We start from the raw sequence: 21,285 nt of genomic DNA, 5'->3' as shown, positions 1-21,285 counted from the left end.
TCCCGTGCTTTTCGCCCCTCTAGACAGGCTGGCGCCTCCATAGGAGCCATAGTCACATAAAAACCCCACAATAGCTAGGTCATGGGGAAGCGGCAGCCATTCCAGGGTGTCGTTAGAGAGCTCCTGGTCCCCAGATGCCACAGTCCAAGAAGCGACATGATCTGTTACTGGGGACCGGAGCGGCAGCCTGGCAAACGTATTCAAGAACAGTCTGAGTAGGTCCCTGAACTCCAGAATGTACACTACAATGAAAGGTCCCTCCTCCCCAACTGATCCTTCCCAGTGGTCTATGAGTAGGTCTAGGGGCCCCCTCACCCTCTAGCCATACACTATCTCAAAGGGGGAGAACCCGGTAGATTCCTGGGGCACCTCCCTGAAAGCAAACAGGAGGTGCAGCAGGTATCTCTCCCAGTCCTTGTGAGAAGCTGAGAATGTCCAAAGCAGCTGCTTCAGTATTCTGTTAAACCTCTCGCATAACCCGCTGGTCTGGAGGTGGTATGTGGAGCTTGGCAGGGGTCTTACCCCACAAAGCCTCTATAGTTTCTGGGTGAGTTCAGAAGTCCCTTGGGCCGAGATTATCTCCCAGGGGAAACCAACTCTAGCAAAGATCCGGAGCAAAGCATGGGCTACAGTCTCTGCCTGGATGTTGGCCAGGGGGATTGCCTCCAGGGACCGGGTAGCGTAGTCCACTACCATCAGCATATATCTCTTTCCCGAGGGACTGGGATGGGGCAATGGGCCGACAATGTCAACAGCTATTCTGCTGAACGGTTCATCGATGATAGGGAGGGGATGCAGTGAGGCTTTAGAGTGGTCACTGGTCTTCCCTACTTTCTGACAAATGTCGTAGGTACGGCAGTACTGTCTAATGTCTCCCGTAATCCCAGGCCAAAAGAAGGTCTTGGTCAGTATGTGGCGGGTCCTAGTAATCCCTAGATATCCTGCCAGAGGAATGTCATGCCTGATGCGCAGCAGGTCAAACTGATACTTTTGCGGTACCACCAGATGTCGTTTGGGCATCTGCATGCTCCCACCACCCTGGGTAATCTGGTACAGAAGTCCTTTGTCCCACTTAAAGCGGTCCCCTTCTAACCCCCCTGGGTCGGTCCACGACCGGGCTCTATAGGGAGCTGCCATTGGGTCGCTTAACCTCTCCTGGGCAAAGTCAAAGGGGGAAGCCCAGGAAACAGGGTGGTCGGTTGGGGTAGTAGTCAGGTGGAGGTGGCTTACCTGGGTCCCAGGGTCGGCAGCTTGGAGCCTGGCTTAGTGACTGGGAAAGTATCCATGGGGCCATCTGTAACTAACAAGAGTTCCGCCGGCAAGTGGGCCATGACTCCCACTTTGAGAGCACGGGAGGCGGCACCCCAATATAGGTTAACCCATGCTGTAGGGATCCGGAGCACCTTACCCCTAGCCACATGAACTGTAATGGATTTCCTCATTTGGTCCAATGTGGTAACCAGGTGTGGCTGAATAAGAGTAATGGTAGCTCTGCTGTCTCACAGTCCTTGGGCCTGCCAGCCGTTGATCCATACCAGCTGGCGATGGTTCAGCCGATTGTTGATAGCTGCCGCCTGCACCGAGTCTATCTCATGCAGAACCCCAAATTCTTCTTCAGCCCAAGCTGGGCTCCCTTACTCAAAGCAGTGAGCCATTCCTCTGGGAACCCCAGCTGGTTCTCTGGTCTAGTTGGGGTAAGGCAACTCTGTAAATGGTTGCCCCTCTCTCCTCCTCAGGATCCGGAACTTCAGACGGTGAGCCTCAGGGGTGATAACATACCTAGCCAAGATACGCTCCATCACCCACTCATATCTCATGGTCCTATAGAGCACCAGCCACCACTGAATCTCCCTCTGGACCTCGGACATCTTAGTCCCCTCCAGTTGAGGGCTCACTGGCCCGGTCACTGCACTGGCTACTGCCAGGCTCACTGGCCTGATCGATGGTTTGATCACCTTCTATCAGCTCGGCGATGATCTATGCCTTGGTTTTTGTTGCTGGCCACTTGCCCACAAACTTCCAGCAAGTCTTTAAGGGTACTTCTTTTAAGCCCAAAGTACCGCTGCTCCATTTGAAGTGGGCCTTGTAGTGGTGACAGACTCCGGCTACCTCGACTGGGTAGCTCCATCAAAAGGGCCTTTCCTGTACTTGGAACTTGTAGTTTTAGAGTGGAGAAAGTAATTTTAGCAGGAGCCCACCCTAATAACCAGACAAGAGCAATATTAAGGTGAAACAGTGAAATAAGTACAGACTTTATTGTGAAAAGCGCATAACTTATATACACATTCTCATCTTGATAAGAGCCTAATCTGAGTGCTGGCACCTCCATAGGAGCCATAGACACATAAATACCCCACAATAGCAAGTTCGTGAATTTGGGGTGATCTCGGGGGAGCAGCGGCCTTTCCAGGGGGTTGTTAGAGAGTTCCTAGTCCCCAGATGCCACAGTCCAAAAAGCGACATGATCTGTTTCTTTGGCCCGGAGCGGCAGCCTGGCAAAGGTATTAAGGAACAGTCCGAGGAGGGGGGGTGTCCCAAACCCCCGGTTCCCAAGTGAGCTCCCCCTCAGTAATCACCCCAACCCCTATCCACCAAAGGCATAAAAAAATCCACAAAAGAGCAGAGCTCTGGGGCAAAGGGCCCCTGGAGCGACCTAGGTTAAAGTTCAGTTGGGACCTCTAGCAAGCCCAGCCAGCGAGTGGTTCCATAAGCCCGGCAAGTTATTAAGGGGCCAAGCAGGCAGAAATCAGATCTTTCTGTGACAATGTGCTATCAGGGTAAAAATAAAATGGAAGCTGATGGGGACACAATAATCCACAATATGGGAGGAGGTAGCCATGGCAGTGCTGTCTGAGTGTCAGAAGCTAAGGGAAATTTATCACTAAAAGACAAAAAGGAACTGAGAATGCTGTGCAGTGAACACAGAGCTGTAGCTACAAGAATCCTATAAACTCTTGCTGTTGTCACTCTCTCATCAGGAGACTACGTGTGGTCAGGATTCAAGGGATCAGCACAGTTAATTAATGAGACATGGAGAAATCTTTCTCGACCAGTGGATGCAGCTTTCAGAAATTATAACAGGAACCTACCGCTGGAGCATGAGAGGACTTACCTCTTCCAGGTAAGTACAGCTATACCAAAACGTTATATAGCACCTACATAAGCAGCAGCGTTGTATAGGGTGCAGTAAGTACAGCTATACCACAACTGTAAAGAACACCTACATAAGCAGCAGCGCTGTATAGGGTGCAGTAAGTACAGCTATACCACAACTGTAAAGAACACCAACATAAGCAGCAGCGTTGTATAGGGTGCAGTAAGTACAGCTATACCACAACTGTAAAGAGCACCTACATAAGCAGCAGCGCTGTATAGGGTGCAGTAAGTACAGCTATACCACAACTGTAAAGAGCACCTACATAAGCAGCAGCGCTGTATAGGGTGCAGTAAGTACAGCTATACCACAACTGTAAAGAGCACCTACATAAGCAGCAGCGCTGTATAGGGTGCAGTAAGTACAGCTATACCACAACTGTAAAGAGCACCTACATAAGCAGCAGCGCTGTATAGGGTGCAGTAAGTACAGCTATACCACAACTGTAAAGAGCACCTACATAAGCAGCAGCGCTGTATAGGGTGCAGTAAGTACAGCTATACCACAACTGTAAAGAGCACCTACATAAGCAGCAGCGCTGTATAGGGTGCAGTAAGTACAGCTATACCACAACTGTAAAGAGCACCTACATAAGCAGCAGCGCTGTATAGGGTGCAGTAAGTACAGCTATACCACAACTGTAAAGAGCACCTACATAAGCAGCAGCGCTGTATAGGGTGCAGTAAGTACAGCTATACCACAACTGTAAAGAGCACCTACATAAGCAGCAGCGTTGTATAGGGTGCAGTAAGTACAGCTATACCACAGCTGTAAAGAGCACCTACATAAGCAGCAGCGCTGTATAGGGTGCAGTAAGTACAGCTATACCACAACTGTAAAGAGTACCTACATAAGCAGCAGCGCTGTATAGGGTGCAGTAAGTACAGCTATACCACAACTGTAAAGAGCACCTACATAAGCAGCAGCGCTGTATAGGGTGCAGTAAGTACAGCTATACCACAACTGTAAAGAGCACCTACATAAGCAGCAGCGCTGTATAGGGTGCAGTAAGTACAGCTATACCACATCTGTAAAGAGCACCTACATAAGCAGCAGCGCTGTATAGGGTGCAGTAAGTACAGCTATACCACAACTGTAAAGAGCACCTACATATGGCAGCAGCGCTGTATAGGGTGCAGTAAGTACAGCTATACCACAACTGTAAAGAGCACCTACATAAGCAGCAGCGCTGTATAGGGTGCAGTAAGTACAGCTATACCACAGCTGTAAAGAGCACCTACATAAGCAGCAGCGCTGTATAGGGTGCAGTAAGTACAGCTATACCACAACTGTAAAGAGCACCTACATAAGCAGCAGCGCTGTATAGGGTGCAGTAAGTACAGCTATACCACAACTGTAAAGATCACCTACATAAGCAGCAGCGCTGTATAGGGTGCAGTAAGTACAGCTATACCACAACTGTAAAGAGCACCTACATAAGCAGCAGCGCTGTATAGGGTGCAGTAAGTACAGCTATACCACAACTGTAAAGAGCACCTACATAAGCAGCAGCGCTGTATAGGGTGCAGTAAGTACAGCTATACCACAACTGTAAAGAGCACCTACATAAGCAGCAGCGCTGTATAGGGGTGCAGTAAGTACAGCTATACCACAACTGTAAAGATCACCTACATAAGCAGCAGCGCTGTATAGGGTGCAGTAAGTACAGCTATACCACAACTGTAAAGAGCACCTACATAAGCAGCAGCGCTGTATAGGGTGCAGTAAGTACAGCTATACCACAACTGTAAAGAGAACCTACATAAGCAGCAGCGCTGTATAGGGTGCAGTAAGTACAGCTATACCACAACTGTAAAGAGCACCTACATAAGCAGCAGCGCTGTATAGGGTGCAGTAAGTACAGCTATACCACAACTGTAAAGAGCACCTACATAAGCAGCAGCGCTGTATAGGGTGCAGTAAGTACAGCTATACCACAACTGTAAAGAGCACCTACATAAGCAGCAGCGCTGTATAGGGTGCTGTAAGTACAGCTATACCACAACTGTAAAGAGCACCTACATAAGCAGCAGCGCTGTATAGGGTGCAGTAAGTACAGCTTATACCACAACTGTAAAGAGCACCTACATAAGCAGCAGCGCTGTATAGGGTGCAGTAAGTACAGCTATACCACAACTGTAAAGAGCACCTACATAAGCAGCAGCGCTGTATAGGGTGCAGTAAGTACAGCTATACCACAACTGTAAAGAGTACCTACATAAGCAGCAGCGCTGTATAGGGTGCAGTAAGTACAGCTATACCACAACTGTAAAGAGCACCTACATAAGCAGCAGCGCTGTATAGGGTGCAGTAAGTACAGCTATACCACAACTGTAAAGAGCACCTACATAAGCAGCAGCGCTGTATAGGGTGCAGTAAGTACAGCTATACCACAACTGTAAAGAGCACCTACATAAGCAGCAGCGCTGTATAGGGTGCAGTAAGTACAGCTATACCACAACTGTAAAGAGTACCTACATAAGCAGCAGCGCTGTATAGGGTGCAGTAAGTACAGCTATACCACAACTGTAAAGAGCACCTACATAAGCAGCAGCGCTGTATAGGGTGCAGTAAGTACAGCTATACCACAACTGTAAAGAGCACCTACATAAGCAGCAGCGCTGTATAGGGTGCAGTAAGTACAGCTATACCACAACTGTAAAGAGCACCTACATAAGCAGCAGCGCTGTATAGGGGTGCAGTAAGTACAGCTATACCACAACTGTAAAGAGCACCTACATAAGCAGCAGCGCTGTATAGGGTGCAGTAAGTACAGCTATACCACAACTGTAAAGAGCACTACATAAGCAGCAGCGCTGTATAGGGTGCAGTAAGTACAGCTATACCACAACTGTAAAGAGCACCAACATAAGCAGCAGCGCTGTATAGGGTGCAGTAAGTACAGCTATACCACGAACTGTAAAGATCACCTACATAAGCAGCAGCAGCCTGTATAGGGTGCAGTAAGTACAGCTATACCACAACTGTAAAGAGCACCTACATAAGCAGCAGCGCTGTATAGTGGTGCAGTAAGTACAGCTATACCACAACTGTAAAGAACACCTACATAAGCAGCAGCGCGTATATAGGGTGCAGTAAGTACAGCTATACCACAACTGTAAAGAGCTACCTACATAAGCAGCAGCGCTGTATAGGGTGCAGTAAGTACAGCTATACCACAACTGTAAAGAGCACCTACATAAGCAGCAGCGCTGTATAGGGTGCAGTAAGTACAGCTATACCACAACTGTAAAGAGCACCTACATAAGCAGCAGCGCTGTATAGGGTGCAGTAAGTACAGCTATACCACAACTGTAAAGAGCACCTACATAAGCAGCAGCGCTGTATAGGGTGCAGTAAGTACAGCTATACCACAACTGTAAAGAGCACCTACATAAGCAGCAGCGCTGGTATAGGGGTGCAGTAAGTACAGCTATACCACAACTGTAAAGAGCACCTACATAAGCAGCAGCGCTGTATAGGTGTGCAGTTAAGTACAGCTATACCACAACTGTAAAGAGCACCTACATAAGCAGCAGCGCTGTATAGGGTGCAGTAAGTACAGCTATACCACAACTGTAAAGAGCACCTACATAAGCAGCAGCGCTGTATAGGGTGCAGTAAGTACAGCTATACCACAACTGTAAAGAGCACCTACATAAGCAGCAGCGCTGTATAGGGTGCAGTAAGTACAGCTATACCACAACTGTAAAGAGCACCTACATAAGCGAGCAGCGCTGTATAGGGTGCAGTAACGTACAGCTATACCACAACTGTAAAGAGCACCTACATAAGCAGCAGCGCTGTATAGGGTGCAGTAAGTACAGCTATACACAACTGTAAAGAGCACCTACATAAGCAGCAGCGCTGTATAGGGTTGCAGTAAGTACAGCTATACCACAACTGTAAAGAGCACCCTACATAAGCAGCAGCGCTGTATAGGGTGCAGTAAGTACAGCTATACCACAACTGTAAAGAGCACCTACATAAGCAGCAGCGCTGTCTAGGGTGCAGTAAGTACAGCTATACCATCAACTGTAAAGAGCACCTACATAAGCAGCAGCGCTGTATAGGGTGCAGTAAGTACAGCTATACCACAACTGTAAAGAGCACCTACATAAGCAGCAGCGGCTGTATAGGGTGACTAGTAAGTACAGCTATACCACAACTGTAAAGAGCACCTACTTAAGCAGCAGCGCTGTATAGGGTGCAGTAAGTACAGCTTATACCACAACTGTAAAGAGCACCTACATAAGCAGCAGCGCTGTATAGGGTGCAGTAAGTACAGCTATACCCAACTGTAAAGAGCACCTACATAAGCAGCAGCGCTGTATAGGGTGCAGTAAGTACAGCTATACCACAACTGTAAAGATCACCAACATAAGCAGCAGCGCTGTATAGGGTGCAGTAAGTACAGCTATACACAACTGTAAAGAGCACCTACATAAGCAGCAGCGCTGTATAGGGTGCAGTAAGTACAGCTATACCACAACTGTAAAGAGCACCAACATAAGCAGCAGCGCTGTATAGGGTGCAGTAAGTACAGCTATACCAAACTGTAAAGAGTCACCTACATAAGCAGCAGCGCTGTATAGGGTGCAGTAGTTACAGCCTATACCACAACGGTAAAGAGCACCTACATAAGCAGCAGCGCTGTATAGGGTGCAGTAAGTACAGCTATACCACAACTGTAAAGAGCACCTCATAAGCAGCAGCGCTGTATAGGGTGCAGTAAGTACAGCTAACCACAACTGTAAAGAGTACCTACATAAGCAGCAGCGCTGTATAGGGTGCAGTAAGTACAGCTATACCACAACTGTAAAGAACACCTACATAAGCAGCAGCGCTGTATAGGGTGCAGTAAGTACAGCTATAACCACAACTGTAAAGATCACCAACATAAGCAGCAGCGCTGTATAGGGTGCAGTAAGTACAGCTATACCACAACTGTAAAGAACACCTACATAAGCAGCAGCGCTGTATAGGGGCAGTAAGTACAGCTATACCACAACTGTAAAGAGCACCTACATAAGCAGCAGCGTTGTATAGGGTGCAGTAAGTACAGCTATACCACAACTGTAAAGAAGCACCTACATAAGCAGCAGCGCTGTATAGGGTGCAGTAAGTACAGCTATACCACAACTGTAAAGAGCACCTACATAAGCAGCAGCGCTGTATAGGGTGCAGTAAGTACAGCTATACCACAACTGTAAAGAGCACCTACATAAGCAGCAGCGATGTATAGGTGCAGTAAGTACAGCTATACCACAGCTGTAAAGAGCACCAACATAAGCAGCAGCGCTGTATAGGGTGCAGTAAGTACACGCATACCACAACTGTAAAGAGCACCACATAAGCAGCAGCGCTGTATAGGGTGCAGTAAGTACAGCTATACCACAACTGTAAAGAGCACCTACATAAGCACAGCGCTGTATAGGGTGCAGTAAGTACAGCTATACCACAACTGTAAAGAGCACCTACATAAGCAGCAGCGCTGTATAGGGTGCAGTAAGTACAGCTATACCACAACTGTAAAGAGCACCTACATAAGCAGCAGCGCTGTATAGGTGCAGTAAGTACAGCTATACCACAACTGTAAAGAGCACCTACATAAGCAGCAGCGCTGTATAGGGTGCAGTAAGTACAGCTATACCACAACTGTAAAGAGCACCTACATAAGCAGCAGCGCTGTATAGGGTGCAGTAAGTACAGCTATACCACAACCTGTAAAGAGCACCTACATAAGCAGCAGCGCTGTATAGGGTGCAGTAAGTACAAGCTATACCACCAACAGTAAAGAGCACCTACATAAGCAGCAGCGCTGTATAGGGTGCAGTAAGTACAGCTATACCACAACTGTAAAGAGCACCTACATAAGCAGCAGCGCTGTATAGGGTGCAGTAAGTACAGCTATACCACAACTGTAAAGAGCACCTACATAAGCAGCAGCGCTGTATAGGGTGCAGTAAGTACAGCTATACCACATCTGTAAAGAGCACCTACATAAGCAGCAGCGCTGTATAGGGTGCAGTAAGTACAGCTATACCACAACTGTAAAGAGCACCTACATAAGCAGCAGCGCTGTATAGGGTGCAGTAAGTACAGCTATACCACAACTGTAAAGATCACCTACATAAGCAGCAGCGCTGTATAGGGTGCAGTAAGTAAATGCTATACCACAACTGTAAAGCACCTACATAAGCAGCAGCGCTGTATAGGGTGCAGTAAGTACAGCTATACAACAGCTGTAAAGAGCACCTACATAAGCAGCAGCGCTGTATAGGGTGCAGTAAGTACAGCTATACCACAACTGTAAAGAGCACCTACATAAGCAGCGCGTATAGGGTGCAGTAAGTACAGCTATACCACAACTGTAAAGAGCACCTACATAAGCAGCAGCGCTGTATAGGGTGCAGTAAGTACAGCTATACCCACAACTGTAAAGAGCACCTACATAAGCAGCAGCGCTGTATAGGGTGCAGTAAGTACAGCTATACCACAACTGTAAAGAGCACCTACATAAGCAGCAGCGCTGTATAGGGTGCAGTAAGTACAGCTATACCACAACTGTAAAGAGCACCTACATAAGCAGCAGCGCTGTATAGGGTGCAGTAAGTACAGCTATACCACAACTGTAAAGAGCACCTACATAAGCAGCAGCGCTGTATAGGGTGCAGTAAGTACAGCTATACCACAACTGTAAAGAGCACCTACATAAGCAGCAGCGCTGTATAGGGTGCAGTAAGTACAGCTATACCACAACTGTAAAGAGCACCAACATAAGCAGCAGCGCTGTATAGGGTGCAGTAAGTACAGCTATACCACAACTGTAAAGAGCACCTACATAAGCAGCAGCGCTGTATAGGGTGCAGTAAGTACAGCTATACCACAACTGTAAAGAGCACCTACATAAGCAGCAGCGCTGTATAGGGTGCAGTAAGTACAGCTATACCACAACTGTAAAGACCTACATAAGCAGCAGCGCTGTATAGGGTGCAGTAAGTACAGCTATACCACAACTGTAAAGAGCACCTACATAAGCAGCAGCGCTGTATAGGGTGCAGTAAGTACAGCTATACCACAACTGTAAAGAGCACCTACATAAGCAGCAGCGCTGTATAGGGTGCAGTAAGTACAGCTATACCACAACTGTAAAGAGCACCTACATAAGCAGCAGCGCTGTATAGGGTGCAGTAAGTACAGCTATACCACAACTGTAAAGATCACCTACATAAGCAGCAGCGCTGTATAGGGTGCAGTAAGTACAGCTATACCACAACTGTAAAGAGCACCTACATAAGCAGCAGCGCTGTATAGGGTGCAGTAAGTACAGCTATACCACAACTGTAAAGAGCACCTACATAAGCAGCAGCGCTGTATAGGGTGCAGTAAGTACAGCTATACCACAACTGTAAAGAGCACCTACATAAGCAGCAGCGCTGTATAGGGTGCAGTAAGTACAGCTATACCACAACTGTAAAGAGCACCTACATAAGCAGCAGCGCTGTATAGGGTGCAGTAAGTACAGCTATACCACAACTGTAAAGAGCACCTACATAAGCAGCAGCGCTGTATAGGGTGCAGTAAGTACAGCTATACCACAACTGTAAAGAGCACCTACATAAGCAGCAGCGCTGTATAGGGTGCAGTAAGTACAGCTATACCACAACTGTAAAGAGCACCTACATAAGCAGCAGCGTTGTATAGGGTGCAGTAAGTACAGCTATACCACAACTGTAAAGAGCACCTACATAAGCAGCAGCGCTGTATAGGGTGCAGTAAGTACAGCTATACCACAACTGTAAAGAGCACCTACATAAGCAGCAGCGCTGTATAGGGTGCAGTAAGTACAGCTATACCACAACTGTAAAGAGCACCTACATAAGCAGCAGCGTTGTATAGGGTGCAGTAAGTACAGCTATACCACAACTGTAAAGAGCACCTACATAAGCAGCAGCGCTGTATAGGGTGCAGTAAGTACAGCTATACCACAACTGTAAAGATCACCTACATAAGCAGCAGCGCTGTATAGGGTGCAGTAAGTACAGCTATACCACAACTGTAAAGAGCACCTACATAAGCAGCAGCGCTGTATAGGGTGCAGTAAGTACAGCTATACCACAACTGTAAAGAGCACCTACATAAGCAGCAGCGCTGTATAGGGTGCAGTAAGTACAGCTATACCACAACTGTAAAGAGCACCTACATAAGCAGCAGCGCTGTATAGGGTGCAGTAAGTACAGCTATACCACAACTGTAAAGAGCACCTACATAAGCAGCAGCGCTGTATAGGGTGCAGTAAGTACAGCTATACCACAACTGTAAAGAGCACCTACATAAGCAGCAGCGCTGTATAGGGTGCAGTAAGTACAGCTATACCACAACTGTAAAGAGCACCTACATAAGCAGCAGCGCTGTATATGGCAGTAAGTACAGCTATACCACAACTGTAAAGAGCACCTACATAAGCAGCAGCGCTGTATAGGGTGCAGTAAGTACAGCTATACCACAACTGTAAAGAGCACCTACATAAGCAGCAGCGCTGTATAGGGTGCAGTAAGTACAGCTATACCACAACTGTAAAGAGCACCTACATAAGCAGCAGCGCTGTATAGGGTGCAGTAAGTACAGCTATACCACAACTGTAAAGAGCACCTACATAAGCAGCAGCGTTGTATAGGGTGCAGTAAGTACAGCTATACCACAACTGTAAAGATCACCTACATAAGCAGCAGCGCTGTATAGGGTGCAGTAAGTACAGCTATACCACAACTGTAAAGAACACCTACATAAGCAGCAGCGCTGTATAGGGTGCAGTAAGTACAGCTATACCACAACTGTAAAGAGCACCACATAAGCAGCAGCGCTGTATAGGGTGCAGTAAGTACAGCTATACCACAACTGTAAAGAACACCTACATAAGCAGCAGCGCTGTATAGGGTGCAGTAAGTACAGCTATACCACAACTGTAAAGAGCACCTACATAAGCAGCAGCGCTGTATAGGGTGCAGTAAGTACAGCTATACCACAACTGTAAAGAGCACCTACATAAGCAGCAGCGCTGTATAGGGTGCAGTAAGTACAGCTATACCACAACTGTAAAGAGCACCTACATAAGCAGCAGCGCTGTATAGGGTGCAGTAAGTACAGCTATACCACAACTGTAAAGAGCACCTACATAAGCAGCAGCGCTGTATAGGGTGCAGTAAGTACAGATATAACCACAACTGTAAAGAGCACCTACATAAGCAGCAGCGCTGTATAGGGTGCAGTAAGTACAGCTATACCACAACTGTAAAGAGCACCTACATAAGCAGCAGCGCTGTATAGGGTGCAGTAAGTACAGCTATACCACAACTGTAAAGAGCACCTACATAAGCAGCAGCGCTGTATAGGGTGCAGTAAGTACAGCTATACCACAACTGTAAAGAGCACCTACATAAGCAGCAGCGCTGTATAGGGTGCAGTAAGTACAGCTATACCACAACTGTAAAGAGCACCTACATAAGCAGCAGCGCTGTATAGGGTGCAGTAAGTACAGCTATACCACAACTGTAAAGAGCACCTACATAAGCAGCAGCGCTGTATAGGGTGCAGTAAGTACAGCTATACCACAACTGTAAAGAGCACCTACATAAGCAGCAGCGCTGTATAGGGTGCAGTAAGTACAGCTATACCACAACTGTAAAGAGTACCTACATAAGCAGCAGCGCTGTATAGGGTGCAGTAAGTACAGCTATACCACAACTGTAAAGAGCACCTACATAAGCAGCAGCGCTGTATAGGGTGCAGTAAGTACAGCTATACCACAACTGTAAAGAGCACCTACATAAGCAGCAGCGCTGTATAGGGTGCAGTAAGTACAGCTATACCACAACTGTAAAGAACACCTACATAAGCAGCAGCGCTGTATAGGGTGCAGTAAGTACAGCTATACCACAACTGTAAAGGAGCACCTACATAAGCAGCAGCGCTGTATAGGGTGCAGTAGAGTACAGCTATACCACAACTGTAAAGAGCACCTACATAAGCACAGCGCTGTATAGGGTGCAGTAAGTACAGCTATATCCACAAGCTGTAAAAGAGCACCTACATAAGCAGCAGGCGCTGTATAGGGTTGCAGTAAGTACAGCTATACCACAACTGTAAAGAGCACCTACATAAGCAGCAGGCGCTGTATAGGGTTCTGTAAGTACAAGCTATACCACACTGTAAAGAGCACCTACATAAGCAGCAGCGCTGTATAGGGTGCAGTAAGTACAGCTATACCACAAGCTGTAAAGAGCACCTACATAAGCAGCAGCGCTGTATAGGGGTGCAGTAAGTACAGCTATACCACAACTGTAAAGAGCACACCTACATAAGCAGCAGCGCTGATAGGGTGCAGTAAGTACAGCTATACCACAACTGTAAAGAGCACCTACATAAGCAGCAGCGCTGTATAGGGTGCAGTAAGTACAGCTATACCACAACTGTAAAGACACCTACATAAGCAGCAGCGCTGTAGGGTGCAGTAAGTACAGCTATACCACAACTGTAAAGAGCACCTACATAAGCAGCAGCGCTGTATAGGGTGCAGTAAGTACAGCTATACCACAACTGTAAAGAGCACCTACATAAGCAGCAGCGCTGTATAGGGTGCAGTAAGTACAGCTATACCACAACTGTAAAGAGCACCTACATAAGCAGCAGCGCTGTATAGGGTGCAGTAAGTAAAGCTATACCACAACTGTAAAGAGCACCTACATAAGCAGCAGCGCTGTATAGGGTGCAGTAAGTACAGCTATACCACAACTGTAAAGAGCACCTACATAAGCAGCAGCGCTGTATAGGGTACATAAGTACAGCTATACCACAACTGTAAAGAGTCACCTACATAAGCAGCAGCGCTGTATAGGGTGCAGTAAGTACAGCTATACCACAACTGTAAAGAGCACCTACATAAGCACAGCGCTGTATAGGGTGCAGTAAGTACAGCTATACCACAACTGTAAAGAGCACCTCATAAGCAGCAGCGCTGTATAGGGTGCAGTAAGTACAGCTATACCACAACTGTAAAGAGCACCTACATAAGCAGCAGCGCTGTATAGGGTGCAGTAAGTACAGCTATACCACAACTGTAAAGAGCACTACATAAGCAGCAGCGCTGTATAGGGTGCAGTAAGTACAGCTATACCACAGCTGTAAAGAGCACCTACATAAGCAGCAGCGCTGTATAGGTGCAGTAAGTACAGCTATACCACAACTGTAAAGAGTACCTACATAAGCAGCAGCGCTGTATAGGGTGCAGTAAGTACAGCTATACCACAACTGTAAAGAGCACCTACATAAGCAGCAGCGCTGTATAGGGTGCAGTAAGTACAGCTATACCACAACTGTAAAGAGCACCTACATAAGCAGCAGCGCTGTATAGGGTGCAGTAAGTACAGCTATACCACAACTGTAAAGAGCACCTACATAAGCAGCAGCGCTGTATAGGGTGCAGTAAGTACAGCTATACCACAACTGTAAAGAGCACCTAACATAAGCAGCAGCGCTGTATAGGGTGCAGTAAGTACAAGCTATACCACAACTGTAAGAGCACCTACATAAGCAGCAGCGCTGTATAGGGTGCAGTAAGTACAGCTATACCACAACTGTAAAGAGCACCTACATAAGCAGCAGCGCTGTATAGGGTGCAGTAAGTACAGCTATACCACAACTGTAAAGAGCACCTACATAAGCAGCAGCGCTGTATAGGGTGCAGTAAGTACAGCTATACCACACCTGTAAAGACACCTCATAAGCAGCAGCGCTGTATAGGGCAGTAAGTACAGCTATACCACAACTGTAAAGAGCACCTACATAAGCAGCAGCGCTGTATAGGTGCAGTAAGTACAGCTATACCACAACTGTAAAGAGCACCTACATAAGCAGCAGCGCTGTATAGGGTGCAGTAAGTACAGCTATACCACAACTGTAAAGAGCACCTACATAAGCAGCAGCGCTGTATAGGGTGCAGTAAGTACAGCTATACCACAACTGTAAAGAGCACCTACATAAGCAGCAGCGCTGTATAGGTGCAGTAAGTACAGCTATACCACAACTGTAAAGAGCACCTACATAAGCAGCAGCGCTGTATAGGGTGCAGTAAGTACAGCTATACCACAACTGTAAAGAGCACCTACATAAGCAGCAGCGCTGTATAGGGTGCAGTAAGTACAGCTATACCACAACTGTAAAGAGCAACCTACATAAGCAGCAGCGCTGTATAGGGTGCAGTAAGTACAGCTATACCACAACTGTAAAGAGCACCTACATAAGCAGCAGCGCTGTATAGGGTGCAGTAAGTACAGCTATACACAACTGTAAAGAGCACCTACATAAGCAGCAGCGCTGTATAGGGTGCAGTAAGTACAGCTATACCACAACTGTAAAGAGCACCTACATAAGCAGCAGCGCTGTATAGGGTGCAGTAAGTACAGCTATACCACAGCTGTAAAGAGCACCTACATAAGCAGCAGCGCTGTATAGGGTGCAGTAAGTACAGCTATACCACAACTGTAAAGATCACCTACATAAGCAGCAGCGCTGTATAGGGTGCAGTAAGTACAGCTATACCAAACTGTAAAGAGTACCTACATAAGCAGCAGCGCTGTATAGGGTGCAGTAAGTACAGCTATACCACAACTGTAAAGAGCACCTACATAAGCAGCAGCGCTGTATAGGGTGCAGTAAAGTACAGCTATACCAACAACTGTAAAGAGCACCTACATAAGCAGCAGCGCTGTATAGGGCAGTAAGTACAGCTATACCACAACTGTAAAGAGCACTACATAAGCAGCAGCGCAGTATAGTGGTGCAGTAAGTACAGCTATACCACAAGCTGTAAGAGCACCTACATAAGCAGCAGCGCTGTATAGGGTGCAGTAAGTACAGCTATACCACAACTGTAAAGATCCACCTACATAAGCAGCAGCCTGTATAGGGGTGCAGTAAGTAACAGCTATACCACAACTGTAAAGAGCACCTACATAAGCAGCAGCGCTGTATAGGGTGCAGTAAGTACAGCTATACCACAACTGTAAAGAGCACCTACATAAGCAGCAGCGTTGTATATGGGTCAGTAAGTACAGCTATACCACAAGCTGAAAAGAGCACCTACATAAGCAGCAGCGCTGTATAGGGGTCAAGTAAGTACAGTCTATACCACAAGCTGTAAAGAGCACCTTACATAAGCAGCAGCGCTGTATAGGGTGCAGTAAGTACAGCTATACCACAACTGTAAAGAGCACCTACATAAGCAGCAGCGCTGTATAGGGTGCAGTAAGTACAGCTATACCACAACTGTAAAGAGCACCTACATAAGCAGCAGCGCTGTATAGGGTGCAGTAAGTACAGCTATACCACAACTGTAAAGATCACCTACATAAGCAGCAGCGCTGTATAGGGTGCAGTAAGTACAGCTATACCACAACTGTAAAGAGCACCTACATAAGCAGCAGCGCTGTATAGGGTGCAGTAAGTACAGCTATACCACAACTGTAAAGAGCACCTACATAAGCAGCAGCGCTGTATAGGGTGCAGTAGTACAGCTATACCACAACTGTAAAGAGCACCTACATAAGCAGCAGCGCTGTATAGGGTGCAGTAAGTACAGCTATACCACAACTGTAAAGAGCACCTACATAAGCAGCAGCGCTGTATAGGGTGCAGTAAGTACAGCTATACCACAACTGTAAAGAGCACCTACATAACAGCAGCGTGTATAGGGTGCAGTAAGTACAGCTATACCACAACTGTAAAGAGCACCTACATAAGCACGCAGCGCTGTATAGGGTGCAGTAAGTACAGCTATACCACAACTGTAAAGCACCTACATAAGCAGCAGCGTGTATAGGGTGCAGTAAGTACAGCTATACCACAACTGTAAAGAGCACCTACATAAGCAGCAGCGCTGTATAGGGTGCAGTAAGTACAGCTATACCACAACTGTAAAGAACACCTACATAAGCAGCAGCGCTGTATAGGGTGCAGTAAGTACAGCTATACCACAACTGTAAAGAGCACCTACATAAGCAGCAGCGCTGTATAGGGTGCAGTAAGTACAGCTATACCACAACTGTAAAGAGACACCTACATAAGCAGCAGCGCTGTATAGGGTGCAGTAAGTACAGCTATACCACAACTGTAAAGAGCACCTACATAAGCAGCAGCGCTGTATAGGGTGCAGTAAGTACAGCTATACCACAACTGTAAAGAGCACCTACATAAGCAGCAGCGCTGTATAGGGTGCAGTAAGTACAGCTATACCACAACTGTAAAGAGCACCTACATAAGCAGCAGCGCTGTATAGGGTGCAGGTAAGTACAGCTATACCACAACTGTAAAGGAGCATCTACATAAGCAGCAGCGCTGTATAGGGTTGCAGTAAGTACAGCTATACCACAACTGTAAAGAGCACATACATAAGCAGGCAGCGCTGTATAGTGTGCAGTAAGTACAGCTATTACCACAACTGTAAAGAGCATCCTACATAAGCAGCAGCGCTGTATAGGGTGCAGTAAGTACAGCTAAACCACAACTGTTAAAGAGCACCTACATAAGCAGCAGCGCTGTATTGGGTGCAGTAAGTACAGCTATACCACAACTGTAAAGAGCACCTACATAAGCAAGCAGCGCTGTATAGGGGTGCAGTAAGTACAGCTATACACACTGTAAAAGAGCACCTACATAAGCAGCAGCGCTGTATAGGGTGCAGTAAGTACAGCTATACCACAAGCTGTAAAGAGTCACCTACATAAGCAGCAGCGCTGTATAGGGTGCAGTAAGTACAGCTATACCACAACTGTAAAGAGCACACTACATAAGCAGCAGCGCTGTATAGGGTGCAGTAAGTACAGCTATACCACAACTGTAAAGAGCACCTACATAAGCAGCAGCGCTGTATAGGGTGCAGTAAGTACAGCTATACCACAACTGTAAAGAGCACCTACATAAGCAGCAGCGCTGTATAGGGTGCAGTAAGTACAGCTATACCACAACTGTAAAGAGCACCTACATAAGCAGCAGCGCTGTATAGGGTGCAGTAAGTACAGCTATACCACAACTGTAAAGAGCACCTACATAAGCAGCAGCGCTGTATAGAGGTGCAGTAAGTACAGCTATACCACAACTGTAAAGAGCACCTACATAAGCAGCAGCGCTGTATAGGGTGCAGTAAGTACAGCTATACCACAACTGTAAAGAGCACCTACATAAGCAGCAGCGCTGTATAGGGTGCAGTAAGTACAGCTATACCACAACTGTAAAGAGCACCTACATAAGCAGCAGCGCTGTATAGGGTGCAGTAAGTACAGCTATACCACAACTGTAAAGACACCTACATAAGCAGCAGCGCTGTATAGGTGCATAAGTACAGCATACCACAATGTAAAGCACCACATAGCACACGCTGTATAGGTGAGTAATACAGCAAACCACACTGTAAAGAGCACCACATAAGCAGCGCTGTATAGGTGCAGTAAGTACAGCTATACCACAACTGTAAAGAGCACCTACATAAGCAGCAGCGTGTATAGGGTGCAGTAAGTACCAGCTATACCACAACATGTAAAGAGCACCTACATAAGCAGGCAGCGCTGTATAGGGTGTCAGTAAGTACAGCTCATACCACAGCTGTTAAAGAGCTCCTACATAAGCTAGCAGCTGTATAGGGTGCAGTAAGTACAGCTATAACCAAAACTGTAAAGAAGCACCTACATAAGCAGCAGCGCTGTATAGGGTGCAGTAAGTACCGCTATACCACAACTGTAAAGATCACCAACATAAGCAGCCAGCCGCTGTATAGGGTTGCAGTAAGTACAGCTATACCACCAACTGTAAAGAGTACTACATAAGCAGCAGCGCTGATAGGATGCAGTAAGTACAGCCTATACAACAACTGTAAAGAGCACACTACATACGCAGCAGCGCTGTATAGGGTGCAGTAAGTACAGCTATACCAAAACTGTAAAAGAGCACCTACATAGCAGCAGCGCTGTATAGGGTTTCAGTAAAGTACAGCTATACCACAACTGTAAAGAGCACCTCCATAAGCAGCAGCGCTGTACTAGGGGTGCAGTAAGTACAGCTATACCACTAACTGGTAAAGAACACCTACATAAGCAGCAGCGCTGTATAGGGTGCAGTAAGTACAGCTATACCACAACTGTAAAGAAGCACCTACATAAGCAGCAGCGCTGTATAGGGTGCAGTAAGTACAGCTATACCACAACTGTAAAGAGCACCTACATAAGCAGCAGCGCGTGATAATAGGGTGCAGTAAGTAACAGGCTAATACCACAGCTGTAAAGATCACCAACATAAGCAGCAGCGCTGTATAGGGTGCAGTAAGATACAGCTATACCACAACTGTAAAGAGACCTACTAAGCAGCAGCGCTGTATAGGGTGCAGTAAGTACAGCTATACCACAACTGTAAAGAGCACCTACATAAGCAGCAGCGCTGTATAGGGTGCAGTAAGTACAGCTATACCACAACTGTAAAGAGACACCTACATAAGCAGCAGCGCTGTATAGGGTGCAGTAAGTACAGCTATACACAACTGTAAAGAGCACCTACATAAGCAGCAGCGCTGTATAGGGTGCAGTAAGTACAGCTATACCACAACTGTAAAGAGCACCTACATAAGCAGCAGCGCTGTATAGGGTGCAGTAAGTACAGCAATAACCACAACTGATAAAGAGCACCTACATAAGCAGCAGCGGTGTCTGGTTGCATATAGGGTCTCAATGTAAAGAGTAAGCCGCAGGCTGTATCAGGTGAGTAAGAAGCTATAATCAACTTGTAAAGAGCACCTACATAGCAAGCCAGCGCTGTAAAGGGGTGCAGTAAGTACAGCTATAACACAGCTGTAAAGATCACCTACAATAAGCAGCAGCGCTGTATAGGGTGCAGTAACGTACAGCTATACCACAACAGTAAAGAGCACCTACATAAGCAGCAGCCGCTGTATATGGTGCAGTAAAGTACAGCTATACCACACATGTAAAGAGCACCAACATAAGCAGCCAGCGCTGTATAGGGGTGCAGTAAGTACAGCTATACCACAACTGTAAAGAGCTACCTACCTAAGTAGCAGCGCAGTATAGGGTGCAGTAAGTACAGCTATACCACAACTGTAAAGAGCACCTACATAAGCAGCAGCGCTGTATAGGGTGCAGTAAGTACAGCTATACCACAACTGTAAAGAGTCACCTACATAAGCAGCAGCGCTGTATAGGGTGCAGTAAGTACAGCTATACCACAACTGTAAAGAGGACTACATAAGCAGCAGCGCTGTATAGGGTGCAGTAAGTACAGCTATACCACAACTGTAAAGAGCACCTACATAAGCAGCAGCGCTGTATAGGGTGCAGTAAGTACAGCTATACCACACTGTAAAGAGCTACCTACATAAGCAGCAGCGCTGTATAGGGTGCAGTAAGTACAGCTATACCACAACTGTAAAGAGCACCTACATAAGCAGCAGCGCTGTATAGGGTGCAGTAAGTACAGCTATACCACAACTGTAAAGAACACCTACATAAGCAGCAGCGCTGTATAGGGTGCAGTAAGTACAGCTATACCACAACTGTAAAGAGCACCTACATAAGCAGCAGCGCTGTATAGGGTGCAGTAAGTACAGCTATACCACAACTGTAAAGAGCACCTACATAAGCAGCAGCGCTGTATAGGGTGCAGTAAGTACAGCTATACCACAACTGTAAAGAGCACCTACATAAGCAGCAGCGCTGTATAGGGTGCAGTAAGTACAGCTATACCACAACTGTAAAGAGCACCTACATAAGCAGCAGCGCTGTATAGGGTGCAGTAAGTACAGCTATACACAACTGTAAAGAGCACCTACATAAGCAGCAGCGCTGTATAGGGTGCAGTAAGTACAGCTATACCACAACTGTAAAGAGCACCTACATAAGCAGCAGCGCTGTATAGGGTGCAGTAAGTACAGCTATACCACAACTGTAAAGAGCACCTACATAAGCAGCAGCGCTGTATAGGGTGCAGTAAGTACAGCTATACCACAACTGTAAAGAGCACCTACATAAGCAGCAGCGCTGTATAGGGTGCAGTAAGTACAGCTATACCAC

General features: G+C 46.7%; 1 protein-coding gene across 1 annotated transcript in view; it reads left to right on the top strand.

The window, feature by feature from the left end:
• The window catches only part of HPX (hemopexin), a gene marked incomplete in the record, with an annotated part of 182,505 nt that overhangs the window by 69,244 nt on the left and 91,976 nt on the right, over positions 1-21,285 (top strand). The window contains 1 exon segment of the mRNA XM_053708845.1: positions 2,979-3,121. Coding sequence (XP_053564820.1) covers positions 2,979-3,121 — 143 coding nt within the window.

Source organism: Bombina bombina, chromosome 3 (genome assembly GCF_027579735.1).
Source record: "Bombina bombina isolate aBomBom1 chromosome 3, aBomBom1.pri, whole genome shotgun sequence".
Lineage (NCBI taxonomy): Eukaryota > Metazoa > Chordata > Amphibia > Anura > Bombinatoridae > Bombina > Bombina bombina.
The sequence above is the reverse complement of the archived record's forward strand: the minus strand, read 5'-3'. Positions and strand labels throughout refer to the sequence as shown.